This window comes from Mandrillus leucophaeus, unplaced genomic scaffold (assembly GCF_000951045.1).
Source record: "Mandrillus leucophaeus isolate KB7577 unplaced genomic scaffold, Mleu.le_1.0 Scaffold405, whole genome shotgun sequence".
NCBI lineage: Eukaryota > Metazoa > Chordata > Mammalia > Primates > Cercopithecidae > Mandrillus > Mandrillus leucophaeus.
Window position 1 is genome coordinate 704,876 of NW_012104310.1, and position 15,880 is coordinate 720,755.

General features: G+C 33.5%; 1 protein-coding gene across 1 annotated transcript in view; it reads right to left on the reverse strand.

The window, feature by feature from the left end:
* Positions 1-15,880, reverse strand: part of TRDN (triadin) — a 419,992-nt gene that overhangs the window by 156,172 nt on the left and 247,940 nt on the right. Inside the window, exons 15-19 of the mRNA XM_011992160.1 lie at positions 11,354-11,383; positions 10,618-10,638; positions 7,111-7,143; positions 6,962-6,988; positions 4,830-4,856 (exon numbers count right to left, since the gene is read on the reverse strand). Coding sequence (XP_011847550.1) covers positions 4,830-4,856; positions 6,962-6,988; positions 7,111-7,143; positions 10,618-10,638; positions 11,354-11,383 — 138 coding nt within the window. The remainder of the gene's footprint in view (positions 1-4,829; positions 4,857-6,961; positions 6,989-7,110; positions 7,144-10,617; positions 10,639-11,353; positions 11,384-15,880) is intronic.

The window sequence follows — 15,880 nt, forward strand, 5'->3', positions numbered from 1 at the left end:
TTAAGTACAATTCCATTATTACTTAGAGGTTGAACATCTTTTGATATGTTTATAGAACATTTGCATTTTCTTTTTTTTAATGCAGTCTTATATCTAGCGGCCATTTTCTTTTCTGCCCATTGTCTCTCAAGGTCTTTGTCTTTTTAAAAAATTTTTGTAGTGTTCATCTATTTTTGCTATTAATCTCTTGCTATTTAAATATGTTACAAGTATGTTTTACAAGTTGGTGACTTGTCCGTTATCTTTCTTTATGGCATTTATTGATAAATTGAAGTTCATAATTCTAATACAATAAAATGTCAGCTATTAAATGTATGACTAGAATTTTGAACATCTAGTTTTTCAAATCCTCCCATGTTTCAATAAACTACATATTTTCCTATGGTTAAAAAAACGATAATGCCAATTTTGCCTTTAGTATTTAAGTTCTTGAACCATTTGGAACTGATATTTTAGAATTGTATGAAATAAGAATAAACTATATTTTTGTATTGAATATGAGCTATATCAGCAACATTAAAAATAATCTATCCACTCTCTGACTCTCTGAAATGGCTGCTCTTTCTTATGTCAGATTTTTACTCAAGCGTGATGTATTTTAGGTCTCTTTTTTTCTGTCTTATTGGAAAATTTATATCTACACCAATACCATTCTGCCCTTTATAATACAATATCCAGGGACTACTTTATTACTAATACTTAAGATATGTAGTCCTGATCTCAATAGCCATGCTTTATAGTGCCATGTTGCTGTGTTCATTATGTCACTTTTATAATACTAAAATTTATTTCTGGTTTCCCATTTGAAATTCTGTCCCTTTCTCCCCTACCTCTTCATGTCTTAATTGAACTTAGATTTTACTTTTGTCAGTACTCATCAGTCTAGCTTGGATCTCTTTGTGTCAATCTCGATGAACATTCTTTGACTCTGAACTATGGCATTTTTCAGCTTGGGGCTGGCACTCAGAACACCAACCTCATCTTTATACAGTTTCAAATAAGAAGCACGCCTTACCCTACCACCTAAGGCAGCCCTAGGTCTCTCACATCTTACCTTTCCTGATACTTAAACCTCATAAAATCATCACTCTAGTGCTGTATGAGTGATGTTTTGAATATATTCTGGCAGCACCAGCTGTGATACTATTAGTAATTATATAATATATAATACAAAACTGAGCAAGTGAAAGTAGGTGCAGGTAATAATTATTCTGGGACAATATAGTACATGAAGACTGTTATAACTGACTAAGATCATAGATCAACCAAGATTATATTTGGCATGCAGCATGTGATCTAGAGACAATTCATTTTATATCAAGCACTATGTTTCAGGCCTATAGATCTTCCCATAGACTTTTGACATTCCCATGCTAGAGTACTTAAACTGAGTCAAAAAAACACGCAATTTTATTAAGAGCAATTGTCTCCAAATATTCTTCTAACATACATAACTGAATAAATTCAATGGGACTTTACTTTTAAATTCTGCATACAGACATCTCCTAAATGATCCTGACATACATTAGTAGATTTGATGATAGATATCTGACTCACACGCTTAGACACTGAAGTGTGGTTAAGGAGATAAACATAGTCAGGCTTGGTGGCTGAACATAGCACCCAATCTGTGCAATGCTAAAATCAAAAGGTGAAAAATGCCCGATTATTAGATCCAGAGTTAAAAATGACTATAGTTTGGCCTTATCCTGCGCTTTGGTGGTTATTTTTCTCAAAATTCAAACTGACCACTGACTGGCTGACCATGCATATGGAATACATCATCCCAGTCCCAAGGTCCTTGAGGTGCAATAAAGTGACCTGGGACAGTGCTACCCAAGTTCCTGAAAAATAGTGATCCTTGATGTGGTCATTGAAAGAGAAAGGAGTGATGTGGTCACATATATTTGGTAAACAATGTCTACTATATTTCCTCTTGAAGATTCACCATATATGCAGTGTTAAAGCCATGAAGTGCTTTACAGTCTACACATCTACTTGTTGGGTCCTCTTCCTGCTTGGATATTACTGATTTTATTGTCAGCCTCTGTATTGCCATCCAATGTGTGGAGAGGCACATGAAGGGGAATGCAGGCAGGGCAGTTGGGTGTGTTGACGTATTCTTGCTTACACTATGATAAATAAAGGAGTCTTTGCTGAGTTGCAGAAATGGCCAGGCTAGGTTCAGCACCCCTGCCTAGTCCAAGGTACTCTTTCTTCATCCAAACCACACCCTAACACATAACTTTTGATGTGGAAACATGAAGTGCTCTTGTTTAGCGTCGCACCAGTAATCTGAAAGGTTTTCATTTTCTTGAAGTTCATGTTACCATGAGACTCTATGATATGGTTTGGCTGTACCCCCACCTAAATCTCATCTTCAAGTCCCTCACATTGTGGAAGGGACCCAGTGGGAGGCAATTGAATCATGGTGGTAAGACTTTCCCATGCTGTTCTCGTGATAGTGAGTAAGTCTCACGAGAGCTGATGGTTTTAAAAACGGGAGTTTCCCCACACAAGAGCTCTTTTTGCCTGCAACCATCCATGTAAGATGTGACTTGCTCCTCCTTGCCTTCCATTATTATTGTGAGGCCTCCCCGGCCATGTGGGGCTGTCAGTTCATTAAACCTCTTTCCTTGGTAAATTGCCCAGTATGGGATATGTCTTTATCAGCAGCGTGAAAATGGACTAATATATACTCTACTCCGAATTTGATGTACCTCCCAAGCTTGTCCATGTCCTCCAGTATTTTTCCTACAGTGATTTCAGGTGTTTCCTCCAGATCTAGAGTAAACAATCCCATATCACAAACTCAATCCACCTTCCAGTTATTTCCTTTAATCCAGTCTTAATGACAAATCCCCTTTTACTTTTTTCTTTGACTGACTTTAACCCTGTCAATCTCATCTATCCCTTTAAATTCAATACTATGGAATTGCATCACATAAATACATAATTTATGTTAAATAATATATCTCTATCACTTTCACTTGCTCTCACAACTTAACAGACTGTAAAATCATATCCCAAATGTGCAGGTTATATACAGAAAACTATGTGCACCATACTATATGCATGATTTAAAGGCTTTTCAAGAGTAACTGTAATGATATGTAATTTTTGTTTTAGGCATTAACTTTATAAGTAGCCTTTATAGCAACTGAATAAAAATTCTCCTGCTGTATGACTTCAATACCAAAATCCATTTTTAGTTGGGAAAATGGGTGGTCACCTTGTTATCAGGTAATTTAAGCAGTTTGTGAATTATGTCTAATTAATTTTTGTGTTGAAGGATAATGTTCGTGTCAAGTGCAAATCTCTCAACTGTATAGGGAGTAGAATATTAACTCTTATGAAACTTATATTGGGTTTAAGATGATTTGGCAAGCTAATTTGCTAATTTTCTGCAAAATATGCTGATCTCTTCAAAACCTGATTGGATGGTATGTTTCATAGATAGCAGAACTTACAGATTTTTTTATTGCAAATGAATATTTTTATCTACATATCACATTTTTCTGGGAAGAAGATGTTCATCTTCAGAGCAATCTTCAATCTAAAGCTCTCTGCCAGTGCTACAAAATTATCAGATTTGTTTGATATACTTTCTTGATTATGCATTTCTACAGACTAAGTATCAGCATAGTAAAGACTCCATAATATAGAGTTCCAATCAGCTGTACATTTAACTAAAATTTTTCATGGAAATATAAATGGAATTTTAGATTCATGTTAAACCTCTCTTGCAAAGTTCTCAATATCTATGTGTATACTTTCAACTGTAATTTTTTTAAAAGAAGACATTCCTACCAAGTTACTCAATATATTTTTCAATTATTATCTGATGTATCTACTGATGTAATATGTCTCAAAAACTACTTGGGAGGCTGAGGCAGGAGAATCGCTTGAACCCAGGAGGCAGAGGTTGCAGTGAGCCAAGATCATGCCACTGCACTCCAGTCCGGTGACAGAGCAAGACTCCACCAAAAACAAAAACAAAAACAAAAACAAAATTTAAAAACAAAACAAAAAAACCCTCAGCACTAAATAAAATACGCATTTGTTTTATGTATTAGTAGCATTACCAGTACTTGTTTACCCCTAACCTCTCAAAAATATATATAAGCACATTGATGTCATGTATAGAACTGAGGACTGACCTAAATCCTATAAACAAAGCTTATATATTTCCTCCTAAAACAAAATATTTTCCATTATGCTTAAAATAACTTTTATTAATAACAGTCAGGTACTTCATCAAACTAAGAAATATCAACAGTTTCTCAGTATTTTTCCCTAAGCATATTGTCAAAGCTACCATTGCTGCAAATGCCAAGGTATGTTATGGTTATCAGTTAATATTTCACAATCCAAGAATAGAAAGCTTAAAAGGGAATTGTGACATTCCAAGAGCAATGGTTAGGAAAATGTTGAGGGGCTTCCTTTCGTTAGAGATGGGATATTCATGGTAGACAAATTAGGTTGCCTACTGGTTTGATCAACTGATTAATCATTAGGATAATTCAGTCTGATGTGTACTGAAGAATTCACTTATTATACTGCAAAATGAGAAATAAAAATATAACACTTCGCAAAGGTGTCATGATGTGGCCAAATTAACAAATGAAAGCTCTATAGATAAATTTTAATAAGAATGAATTCACAGAAAAGGCAGGGATAAGTAATTTTGTATATTCAACACAACAAATAATCATATCAAAAAGCTGGTAAGCCATTCTCAAAATTAGCACTAGCATAGTCTATAGCAGAAAACTCAAATGAGTAAGCTGCTAAAATATGCTCTTCTTTAAAAATTTTGTTCAACATACTTGCTTTTACTTGTTTTTCACTTGGAACTGTTAATGACAAGAAATAATAAGGTTAACAGTAATAACAAGTCTGCTTATCTCTTTCCAAAATAATTTTAAGGTTATTTTAATTGTTTAAAGATTGTGTGTATAATATTGGAAGCTAAACAAATATAAGATCTGAGAAACAGAAAATAAAATACTGTGCAATTTTTTTGATATAATCCAAATATATTCCATGAATTATAGAATTTAATTGTTTGTTATTCATACAACTTCTTCCAACACAGAATGTTCATTCAAAACTCATTCATCTTGCTCTCCATCTTTAATCATCCAAAGATCTCATTTTTTTATATACAGGCAAATGCATTTTCCTCAAAGTCTATAAAATAGTGTGAAAAGAATGAGTTCACTTGATAAATTATTCAAATCAAAGGTTTTAATTTTTGAACTACAGCTAATTACTGCTAAGTTGCTGCATTGTAATCACACACCAAAATAAATATATAATAATTTCAAGAAATTTATCTTATTTTGTCAGGTTCAATATTAGACAGTAATATTTAACTATTAAAACTTTTAAAATTGGCTACACCAATAGTCATTCTGTATGTCTCTCTATCTTTCTATAATGCATGCACTACCTTAGGTTTCTTCTTACATACATAAGTGAGAAGATGTGTTATGCTTGAGGAAATGCAACTCTGAACCAATAGGGTGTTCTCTGGAAAGAAGACAAAACATTTCTTCCCAAAGGTCAAATACTGTGAAAATGTGAAATGCTGAAATGTGCAATTATTGTATCTTGTAAATTATTTTAAAGGTTTCATTTTTTTAAATTTATAAAAATGTAATTATTCTATTTGGTGTTTCTTCCTTCACCCAATAAGCCATCATCAAGTGCCCAGTGTGTCCTGGCATTACAATAGGTGCTCTCGGAATAAAGAGAAAAAACAGTCGGCTTCTTCTCATTTCTGACTATATAAGGTAGAAAAGGGAAAAGATAATGATTTTAACAGCATATGGAATATTATAAAAGTAAGAAAATGATGCTATGGGAAGTAATTGGACAGACACAACAGATTTGGGTTGTCTCAGGATGTTTTATAATCTTTAAAAATGAATAATAAATGTGGATTCAAACCTGTAGTTTTCCATGGTTTGTGGCAGGATGGGAGTACAATTGAGCCCCTTTTCACAGTTATTTAAATAAGACTGAGCAGATGCTATTTCCATTTAAATAAAATGAAATGGGAAGAATGACTGGTGGGTATCACATGAGGTTATGATCACCTATACCCACACACACACACACACACACACACACACACAACACTAAATAACTCAGTGAAGCTCCTTCAGTAGGAGTTAGCCAGGCAAAATCAAGAGGTGATAGTTTTAAACGAGGGAAATATAAATGGTTTCAGACATTTTTATTTGAAATGATTAATTGGGCAGCTTAAATGCTAGAAAACTTCAAAACAATAATTTGGTATCCATAACGACTGCACTTTTAGGGTTTTTTTTTTTTTTTGATAGGTTTATTTGTCTGGTTGTTTGACTCTCAATCATTTGTTTTTCTTATCAGAATGTAAATATATTTAGGGCAAAATCTACTTTTACTCTCACCGCAACTCCCTTGAACACTCAGGAAATGTTATTAAGATTATGAATTGGGAGATAATATTTGCTGGAAGTGATTATTCCATACTATAAAAACAAAGCAATGTATAATGCATTTACAGAAAGTGTTTTGTTCTTGTTTTGTCTTGCTTTTACACTAAACTGTGAAACAGTACACTTCACAAATACTGTACAGATGAATTCACCGAGGATCTTGTGAAGTTACAGACTCTGATTCAGTAGGTCTTGAATGGGGCCAAAAATTCTGCATTTCTAATAACCTCTTGGGTGATCCTGATGCTGCTAGTTCACAGAACACACATTGAGGAGCAAGGGTGTAACATTTGGCTCTCATTTTCTAAAGCTGCATTGATGTTATGTCCATGTCAAGAACTTGGAAAAAACCACTGTGAGATGGAAGCATTCCCTGCCTTTTACTGCTACTGTCTTACCACCTGTTTGAGGCTACAGCATTAATAAACACTGGACATCAGTATTTGGGGTCCAGCAACAGTGGTCTTACTCACCTGAATGTTCTTTCTTTGGTGACTTTGCTGTATCAAAAAGGAAAGAAAAAAAATCAACATTTTATGTCATTCAATTGCAATTCAGTATTCAATTGCAAATCAAATAATATTATGAAATTGTGAGAACAGAGGAATTTAAAAACAGTTACCTGGTTCCACATGTTTTTCTTTCTTTTCCTGTTCTGAAACATATTATTATTGTTATTATTATTATTATTCTAAAGTTTATGAATCCCAACTTAATTATTTGAACACAAAGAAACATGCATGTGCTGATGCCAGATTGCAGCAACTAATAATAGCTTACATAAAAAGACTAAGATTGTATACTTAAAATAATTACTTCTTCCATTTATCTTGGGAGTTTCCTTATGGGGCAGCATCAAAATATTCTGAATATTAGAGGAATTTGAATTTTTTACAGATGAAAAACCAGAAAAATAAAATAGAATCCAAAAAGGGTAAAAAAAAAGAAATTTGCTATTATATTAGATCAATATGAAATAAATTTGAGTCAAAATAGTAAGTACAAAAGACAATTACTACAGCTTTTTAAGAAATTGCTTAGTTTTTTGAGACAGGGTCTCGTTCTGTTGCCAGGTTGTAGCGCAGTGTTACAATTCAAGTTCACTGCAGCCTCCACCTCCTGGGCTTAATTGATCCATCAATCTCAGCCTCCCAGATAGCTTGGGTCTACAGGCACACACCATGTGTAGCCAGATTTGTTGTATGTGTGTGTGTATGTGTGTGTGTGGAGACAAAGTCTCACCATGTTGGTCAGGCTGGTCTCAAATTTCTGAACTTAAGAGATCCACCCACCTCAGCCTCTCAAAATGCTAGGTTTACAGGCATGAGCCACAGCACCCCACCTTATTGCAGTTATTTTAAAATAATTCTCAGAACGTTGAAGATTAGCGCATTTCACGTGGACTGCCTCTTCTAAGAATCTTCTTACATGGAAGAAATAGCTGTTAAGCTAAGACAAAGGCTTTGTGAGATACATTTAAGACACTAATATAGAAAAAGAAGTTTCAGGGTAAAACATTTGCCTTGCTTTTCGGACAAATGCTCCTTTTGGAGTCCTCTTTATATGGCGTTTCTTTTCAGGAATCTACTTTTGTCAATATTGTATGAGACAAAGCATTATTTTGTTCTCAAGATTAAGCTGATATTTACATTATAATAAGCACTAATTTTATAAGAATTGCAAGTACTAATTTTATATGAAGTGCTATCATCTACATTTCTACTCTTATTTATTTTGCCTTGACAACCTTGTCAAATTAATTTAAAAGAAGATTTTCAAGAAATACTTTAACATACACACATTTTTATCTGATATTTTAAAGAAAAAGAATGGAAAGATTCTTAAAGTTTTATTTAATGAATAGATTTTGAAGACTAAAATATGTGCATGCTGAAAGAATTCTACAAACTATATTTTAAAAATATAGAGTGTCATAGAATGCTATGGTCACCACATCAATTTCTCAAGTATACAATTTTGTTAGTCAGGCTTTGTAATTAAACAAGTATGGTATGAGCAACTTATCCTCCTTTAAGAAAGCCTTTAAGCAGTAAAACAAAAAAATGAAACAAATGGTTTGACCAAGTGTTGCAGGTCAAAAGGAAGAAGCTATGACGATTTAGCTAAAATTAAACAAAATTAGAACATTATCAAATGTTGTCTGGCAAATGAAGAGCAATTAAATGCATTGTTTAAGGTATTGCTTAACTGAAGCTCTAATCATAACACATTTCTAAGAAATTTGTGATGACAGTCACAAATAATCAGTGATGACAGTCAAAAAAGTACTGCAAGCAGATCTCGATATGCATCAAAATTGAATACCAACTATACATAAGATTAAAAGTTAAAACAAAGTCCCCTCAATCTTATCAGAAAGCCATTATACAAGCTGGAAAATAGCTGTGCTAATTTGTTCATTATACAGGATAGCTCATGGTGTAGTTATTGAATTACCATATTACATATACATTGATTTACTCTTTAACTCTATAGGGACCACAAAATCATGCTATGGTTGATTTTTGAGGCCTCTCTCTTTTACTTTTTATTTTGAAAAAAATTATAGCTCACAAACATTTACAAAATGTACAGGACGGTCTCATACTCTTCATCCTGTTTCCCCTAACCATAATTAAAAATATCTGAAAAGTGAACAACCTTTAAGTTGTGATTATTGGAAAAGTAGAAGCAAAATAAAATATAAAATTGGGCTGTACCATTGAATAAAGCAACCCTCAAGACAAAAAATCCAAATCAAAGAAATTCAAAGATACAACACTAAAAATAATAAAAGCAAGTCTAGATGATAAACCACAGCAAATGAGTGAAATTGAAAAGAATTGATAGGTGTTTTGAAGAAAACTATTTCTTCTCCTTATTGCTACCCAAGTCACAATCTGCAGACCTTCTCAAGGAGGGAAACCGCTGAGTTGTGAATGAATGCGTGAGAAGGCATGTTTATTTATTAAGTGCATCAGTGCCCTGAAGATTGCCAAGGAGCTGCAGTGTCTGCAGGAACTTTTAAATCATATAAACTGTAATAAAGGGTCTTAAGGCTCTCTCTATATATACTTTAATACTATTTTTCGAATCTCCGGTTGTCCTCCATTTTCCTGCTGGTTCAGTGTTTATAGAGTGCTTTCAGTATCACTGTGCCAGTACTCATCAGCAGCTCTGCACACACATAAATCTGAACTGAGAGAACTCACACCTCTCTATAGATGGATTGCTCCCCCTGGCTGAGTTGAAGTATAATTTCATGAGTGTCTCCACAGGGCATTTTAGAGCATTTTTACGACGTTGAATGTCTCAGCATCCTTACTTTATGTAGGGCCAAAACATACATAAATATATTTCAATTGGTATGTATTTTAAAACATATTTTTGATACTACTAGACTCTTAAAATCTCTATATTGCTGGTAATGTGCTAATTTTTAATAGTAAATGGAATAAGTTTAGGTGGTTTTTTTCTTTTTTCTTTTGCTTTCTTTTGTTAAATATATCTTATTTTCTTCAGAGGAGAACATATATTTGTGAAAGACATACCTTAAAGTATTGAGCTTGACTGAACTGTTAGCAAACAGCCTTAATAGTGTATTAAAGCAACAGTGGATGAGGCTGAATAGCAACACAATTAGACAGAGCTCATAGTGCGTGTTGGGGGAAATTATGTTATGGGAAATATGTCATATATCACATGTACATTCCAAAATGCTACAGATTACAAAAAGAAAGATAGGAAAAAGTTGTAAAGCTAGCCTGGAAAAGAACTTGTAGTCAATCTTCAAAAGACTGAGAACTAACCAGATTAGGACTAAATTTACAAAAACATAAGTCAGTTTGGGTTAATGGAATGCAGTTTTACTTTTGATTACAAGCTCGTCAAGAGTATTGTTAGATGATTGCATGAACTTGAGAAAGAGTTCTAAAAATGATTACTATGCTTCTCAGTCCACTATAACCCCCAGACTGTGTATTTTTTTCAGTTGGACAAAAAACAACAGAGTTCACATGCATAAAACATAGGAAAGGTGGATTCAAAACTCCAGGTCTAAATACAGCAGCAGGCAAATAATAGTAGTAAAAAAAAAAAGTACACAAATACACTGCATGCATTTCCTTACTTTTTCCCTTGGGCTGTTCTACTGAAAGAAATACAAACAAAATCATTGCTCTTAAAACTTTAAAGATAAAATTTACTACCCTACATATTGATTAGACTAATTTTTCCCACCGCTCCTTCCAATTTTCTCTCCTTAAATTTCACAGTGAGGTGAAATTTCACAGTGAGGTTATGAGGTATTGTTAATTACTGTAGGTGCTTCCATAATTTGATTGGCAAACATTATTTGACAATAAATTAACCCATGATTATAGTGTTTAACCATTTTAAATTATTTACACCTGATGTGTGTTTCTTAAACACAAAAAAACACTATGTGAACAAGTCTAGGAGGCACAGATATACTTGCCAAATGAATTATTCAAGACCGAAAGGGATAAATCAGTTCCTAATTGATGCTGGTCTGTCAAAAAGTAATTGAGTGTGTGCTTTCTAGTAAAATAAATGTTTGATACTGAAAATTTTTCAATTTCTTGTCAAGTAAACATTTCTTTGGAAACAATTACTGCGAAAGGTAAATACATGCAGTGTTTACTTCTATTACTGCCAAATACCTCTCATAGCAGTACTGTCAGAATAGATTTGGCTCTCTCTCTCTCTCTCCCCCTTAATCTCAATCATTTTTTCTTCTCCTCTATCCCACACATAATTCCTTCTTCTATGTCAATCCTTTAAGAAGGTATGCTATTTCAGGGTTAATCAAACATAAGGCAGAAAAAAAGAAACATGTCCAGTACCTTCTACAGGTTTTTTTGTTTTCTTGGAATCTGAAAACACAAAGATAAATTATTAATAAGACAGATATAATAAAACAACAGCTGATTAGCTCACAACAATTTTCTATAAACAATGAAATAAAATTGATTATTCAACAAAATTGATCATTTGCATGATATATTTCTAGAATATGAGACTTAGAAACTGTTCTGTTTTGTGGGAATGAGTATTAGAGTGAAGCAGGAGTGAGAAACTCTTTATAAAATATTTTATGTTAATAATATTTTAAAAAAGAATATAAAACATTGAAAAACATAAATAAAAATATATCCACATATAATTTATAAAGAAATTTTGTTTTCCCTATATAAGTTAATAACCTGTTAATGGAACATCAAACTGAGTAAATATATGGTCTATTTCCATAAAAATGCTTAAGAGTTCATGTAGTTAACTTGAAACTTTTCATTTGTTCAATCTAAGTCAGTCCAGGTGAATTGTGTTGCACTCTCTTTGAATAATCAATACACTTTCAATACAAATATTCAGGTATTCTTATGGTAATAGAAAAGAAATAGATTAGTGCTGACTCATGGGTTACTGATGAATACATCATTATATTTATAACTGTTACATAGTAATGTCTATTTAGTGGTCGAAAGACATCTATTTCATTTATAGTAGATAAACGTTCAGCCTAGATCTGATAAATTTATTATTTTCTATTATTTAGGCCATGAAACTTTCTGCTCCTACCACTTGAAAATGAAAACAAGAAGTTTTAAAGTTCATTTGTTTTAAGATGGAAGCACTTTAGCTTGAATTTTTGCTTCGGATATTTTATTTTTTAAACTTCTTTGTCCTTTTACGGTTTCTGTTTTACTGTTTCTGAATTTTTAAATTCTCTATTACTGTAATTAGAACCATAATAATGAACTATGAATTGATACCTGCAAAAGGTAGCTAAATTGTTTTCTGGCTTACAATTATCTGGCTTGGAACCTAGAATGGTAGACATTCACTAATAGTTTGCAAGTTTACGGATTTCTGTGCCTTACAGTGGTGTGGTGGTATCACGACTTCACTTCCATGATGAAGAAAGGGAACTAAAATGTCTGGATATGATAACGGACTCATTGTCTCTTCACAAAAGGCAGTTAGATGGTCAACAAAATTGTTTTATGTAAAAATGATAATCAATGCCAGTAACATTGTTGTGAAGGTAATGTCCCACTTCTGTAGATGTGTCAGCTAGAAACACATTTTAGGAAACAAACTAAGAAAAGAATCCAGAAAGTCATAAAAGTGAGCATGTTTTTTGATGTGGTGATTCCATTTCTAGGAGTCCAAAGAGAAAAAAAGCAATATTATCATAAAAATATATATGTAGGGAAATGCTTTTCTCATGACTTTACTTTGTGTCTCTCAGTAATGGGAATATTAAACACTACCCTCTGAACAATAAGAGAGTGTTGATGAATTTGTGGTATATTCACACAATAGAAAAATACACAATTATTCAAATGATGTTTTTGCTGATTATGCCACAATCTGAAAAATATTAACTAAATAAGATAACTTAAATAATGCAAAATGAAAATCAAAGCATAACATAAAACAACTTGTTGTGTGATGTGAGTGTGTATGAACAAAGATTAGAAGAAAATATGCCAGCATACTAATGTTAGTTGTGGACAGATTAAATAATTAGGCAAGATTTTATTACCTCTCTTTCTGAATTTCAAATTTTTCTGTAACACGAATATGTTTTATTTGTAAGGGAAAGAAACAAACCTTGATTTAAAAAATAATAGATTCCTGAGACAAAACATTTACTTATTCATCATTTATTAAACCCTATTGTGTCCAACTCACTACAATGAAAGTAATTTTAGAATAGATTTTTCTTAATTAATCCCAGCTCTGAAAACCAATCTAAAAAATATTCTTGCTAATTAGTTTGTCATCAGGAAATTTCAATTAGTAGGCTAAGTTTGCTATCTGAAACACGTGCTTTGCAAATATTTTCTCATTCATTTTCTTCCTGAATAATTATTTTAATTGGATAAGCAAGCAATTCAAATATACAGAAAAAAATATGACATGAAACAGTTTTATATTAACAATATGCAGTGGCCACTTCTACTTAAAATATGAGAATCTTATAACACAGTAGCCTAAGGTATGAACTTGATAGTTCAATGTCCATTGTAAGTAATCAATTAGTTTGACTCCAGTATACTGAAATAGTATTTCTGCCTGCCCAAGCAGTTGCGTGTTCCTCACTGACCAATCTCTTGAGTCCAGAATATAGCCAATAGGAAAAGCACAGGAGGATTATGAAGAGAACATGGTCATGCAGTAATAAATTCAACCTAAAGTTTGGGGGAATTGTGGGAACAGAGAGAAGATAAAACATGCCATATTAGAACAAGATTATTTCCAATCCCTATATTCTCTGACCAGATACTGGAATGGATAGAAAGCTCAATATAGCAAATGTAACTAAAGAATATCTGTAATTTTAATCTGCCTTTCTATTTCCTAATAATAAAAATCAATAATACATTTTATCAGATATCAAATGTACTAAAATGAAAGATTAAAACATCATATGAAGTCCAGAGTCAGGCAAATGAAACTCAGAATGTCTTGATAAAGTTGTACATTTTCTTTTAGAGTCAACAGTGCAACAGAAATATAGAACTAAAGTGATACAGCAACTTAAAACTATAGTGCTTGTGTCCAAAGATCACATACTGACTCTGAAGAGCTATTAATACTAGCTGGTAGTATTCATGCTATTAAACTTCATTATGCCCTTTCAGCATTCTTGGCTCAAACAACTTAAAACATTACAAAGGCTTACTTGGTGAATATACTTCCCTGAAGACCATCTGCCCAATAATCTGGGCAGCAGTTTTTTAAAGAACATTGAGGCCCCCAGCACCTGTGATTTAAAATCAGTGATGTGTTTGCAATCTGTTAAATCCATCACTCACTCATCTGTAGCAGTGTCTCAAGTAAGGCCTTTTATGTTCGTAAGTGATGCCAGATGAAAATGAAATACCAATTTATATTGAAGGGAAAAGTTAACTTTCTGATAGCCTACTAATGCTAGTACTGAAGTATCCTATCTCCTTTGTGGAACCTACTTGATTGACAACTTCAGTCAATTAGAATACCAGGAATTTTGCTTTGTTTTTCAGCATGATTTATCTTCTGGTCTGAATCCGGAAGCCGTAGAACTAGGGACTAACTCTCACATGTATTCAACTCTATTTGCTCTAGTTGTAGTCAAAAATAAATCTCATCTGGCTGGTTCTTAGTGAATTTCTATCTTTCAGAAGATAACGTGGAATTCCTAGAATTCTGGTGGCTAGGAATTCATCAATCAAGCTGAGTTTGGATGAATAGTATCTACCTGGATCTGCTAGTACAATTCAAGGAGCAACTAGTGATTACGTACACCTAAGAACAGTCAATAGCTGATTATAACTTCCCAAACCTAAAAAGCTCACTGGAATATACCTTCCAGTAGTTAAAAAAAAAATCATTCCTTGCCTGTGGTGTGAGAAAATAGGTACTTACTCATATTTCTTCTGGGTGTTATATTTATCTCGAGTTCTGAATACTACCGGTGCATGCACAGAATATATATTTGTTTAGAAATGTGCAAACCAAGGAAATGTGCTCATCCTCCATAAGGGATAAAAGTTAATTGGACATGGCCCCTTTAGACAAAAGGCTTAAGTCAATTAGAGGAATAGGAAAATAAACACAAGTAACATGAAATACAAGGTGGCAAGAAATAAATAATAGTAGAGAGATACAAATGGGAGATTATACAAGCAGGAAAGTATTTTTAATTGGTAGCATCAGACCTACTTCTCAGAGACAGGAAAATATATGAATTTTCAGAGAAGGAAAAAGGATAACCTCTGTTAGGATAACAACAAGAACAAAGGCAAGATGCCACATTGTACATGTAAAATAGAGAATGACTTGGTACAGATGAAGATGATAAAGGAAGAAACTGGGTGAGTATCGGATAACAGCTCACCATGATGACCTGGCAACCTTGCACATGTCCGCACAGGCCATGCAGGTAAAGTTTTGAACCACAGTTAATTTAAGTTTTGATAGGATGCCTTGCGATTCTCCCAGAACGTAGAAAGAAGGGAGGCTTGCAAAGACCTGCTGTGAGACCACCTCCCACATGGGCTCCCTATCTCTCCCAGGAAATGTCAAGAGGCGGTTTCTCATCACCTCCTGATTCTACCTAAAGCTGCCTGGAATGGAGCTGCAGACCACAAAATCATTTTGCTGTAGTCTGGATTAGCTCCTCAGCAATGACGTGTCCCCAACTTGTGTTGCATTATCTGGCCCCTTTTGTTTGGGCTTCATCCTTTTTGGTGTGTGGTGCAACAACCTTGGAGAGCTGGAACCTCGAGTTTTGCTATGAAAGTAATATATTGTCTCAATCTCAAATGGGATTATTGCATCTTTACTGTTGGAATTGTTTAGGTCTTGATCATGACCTTACC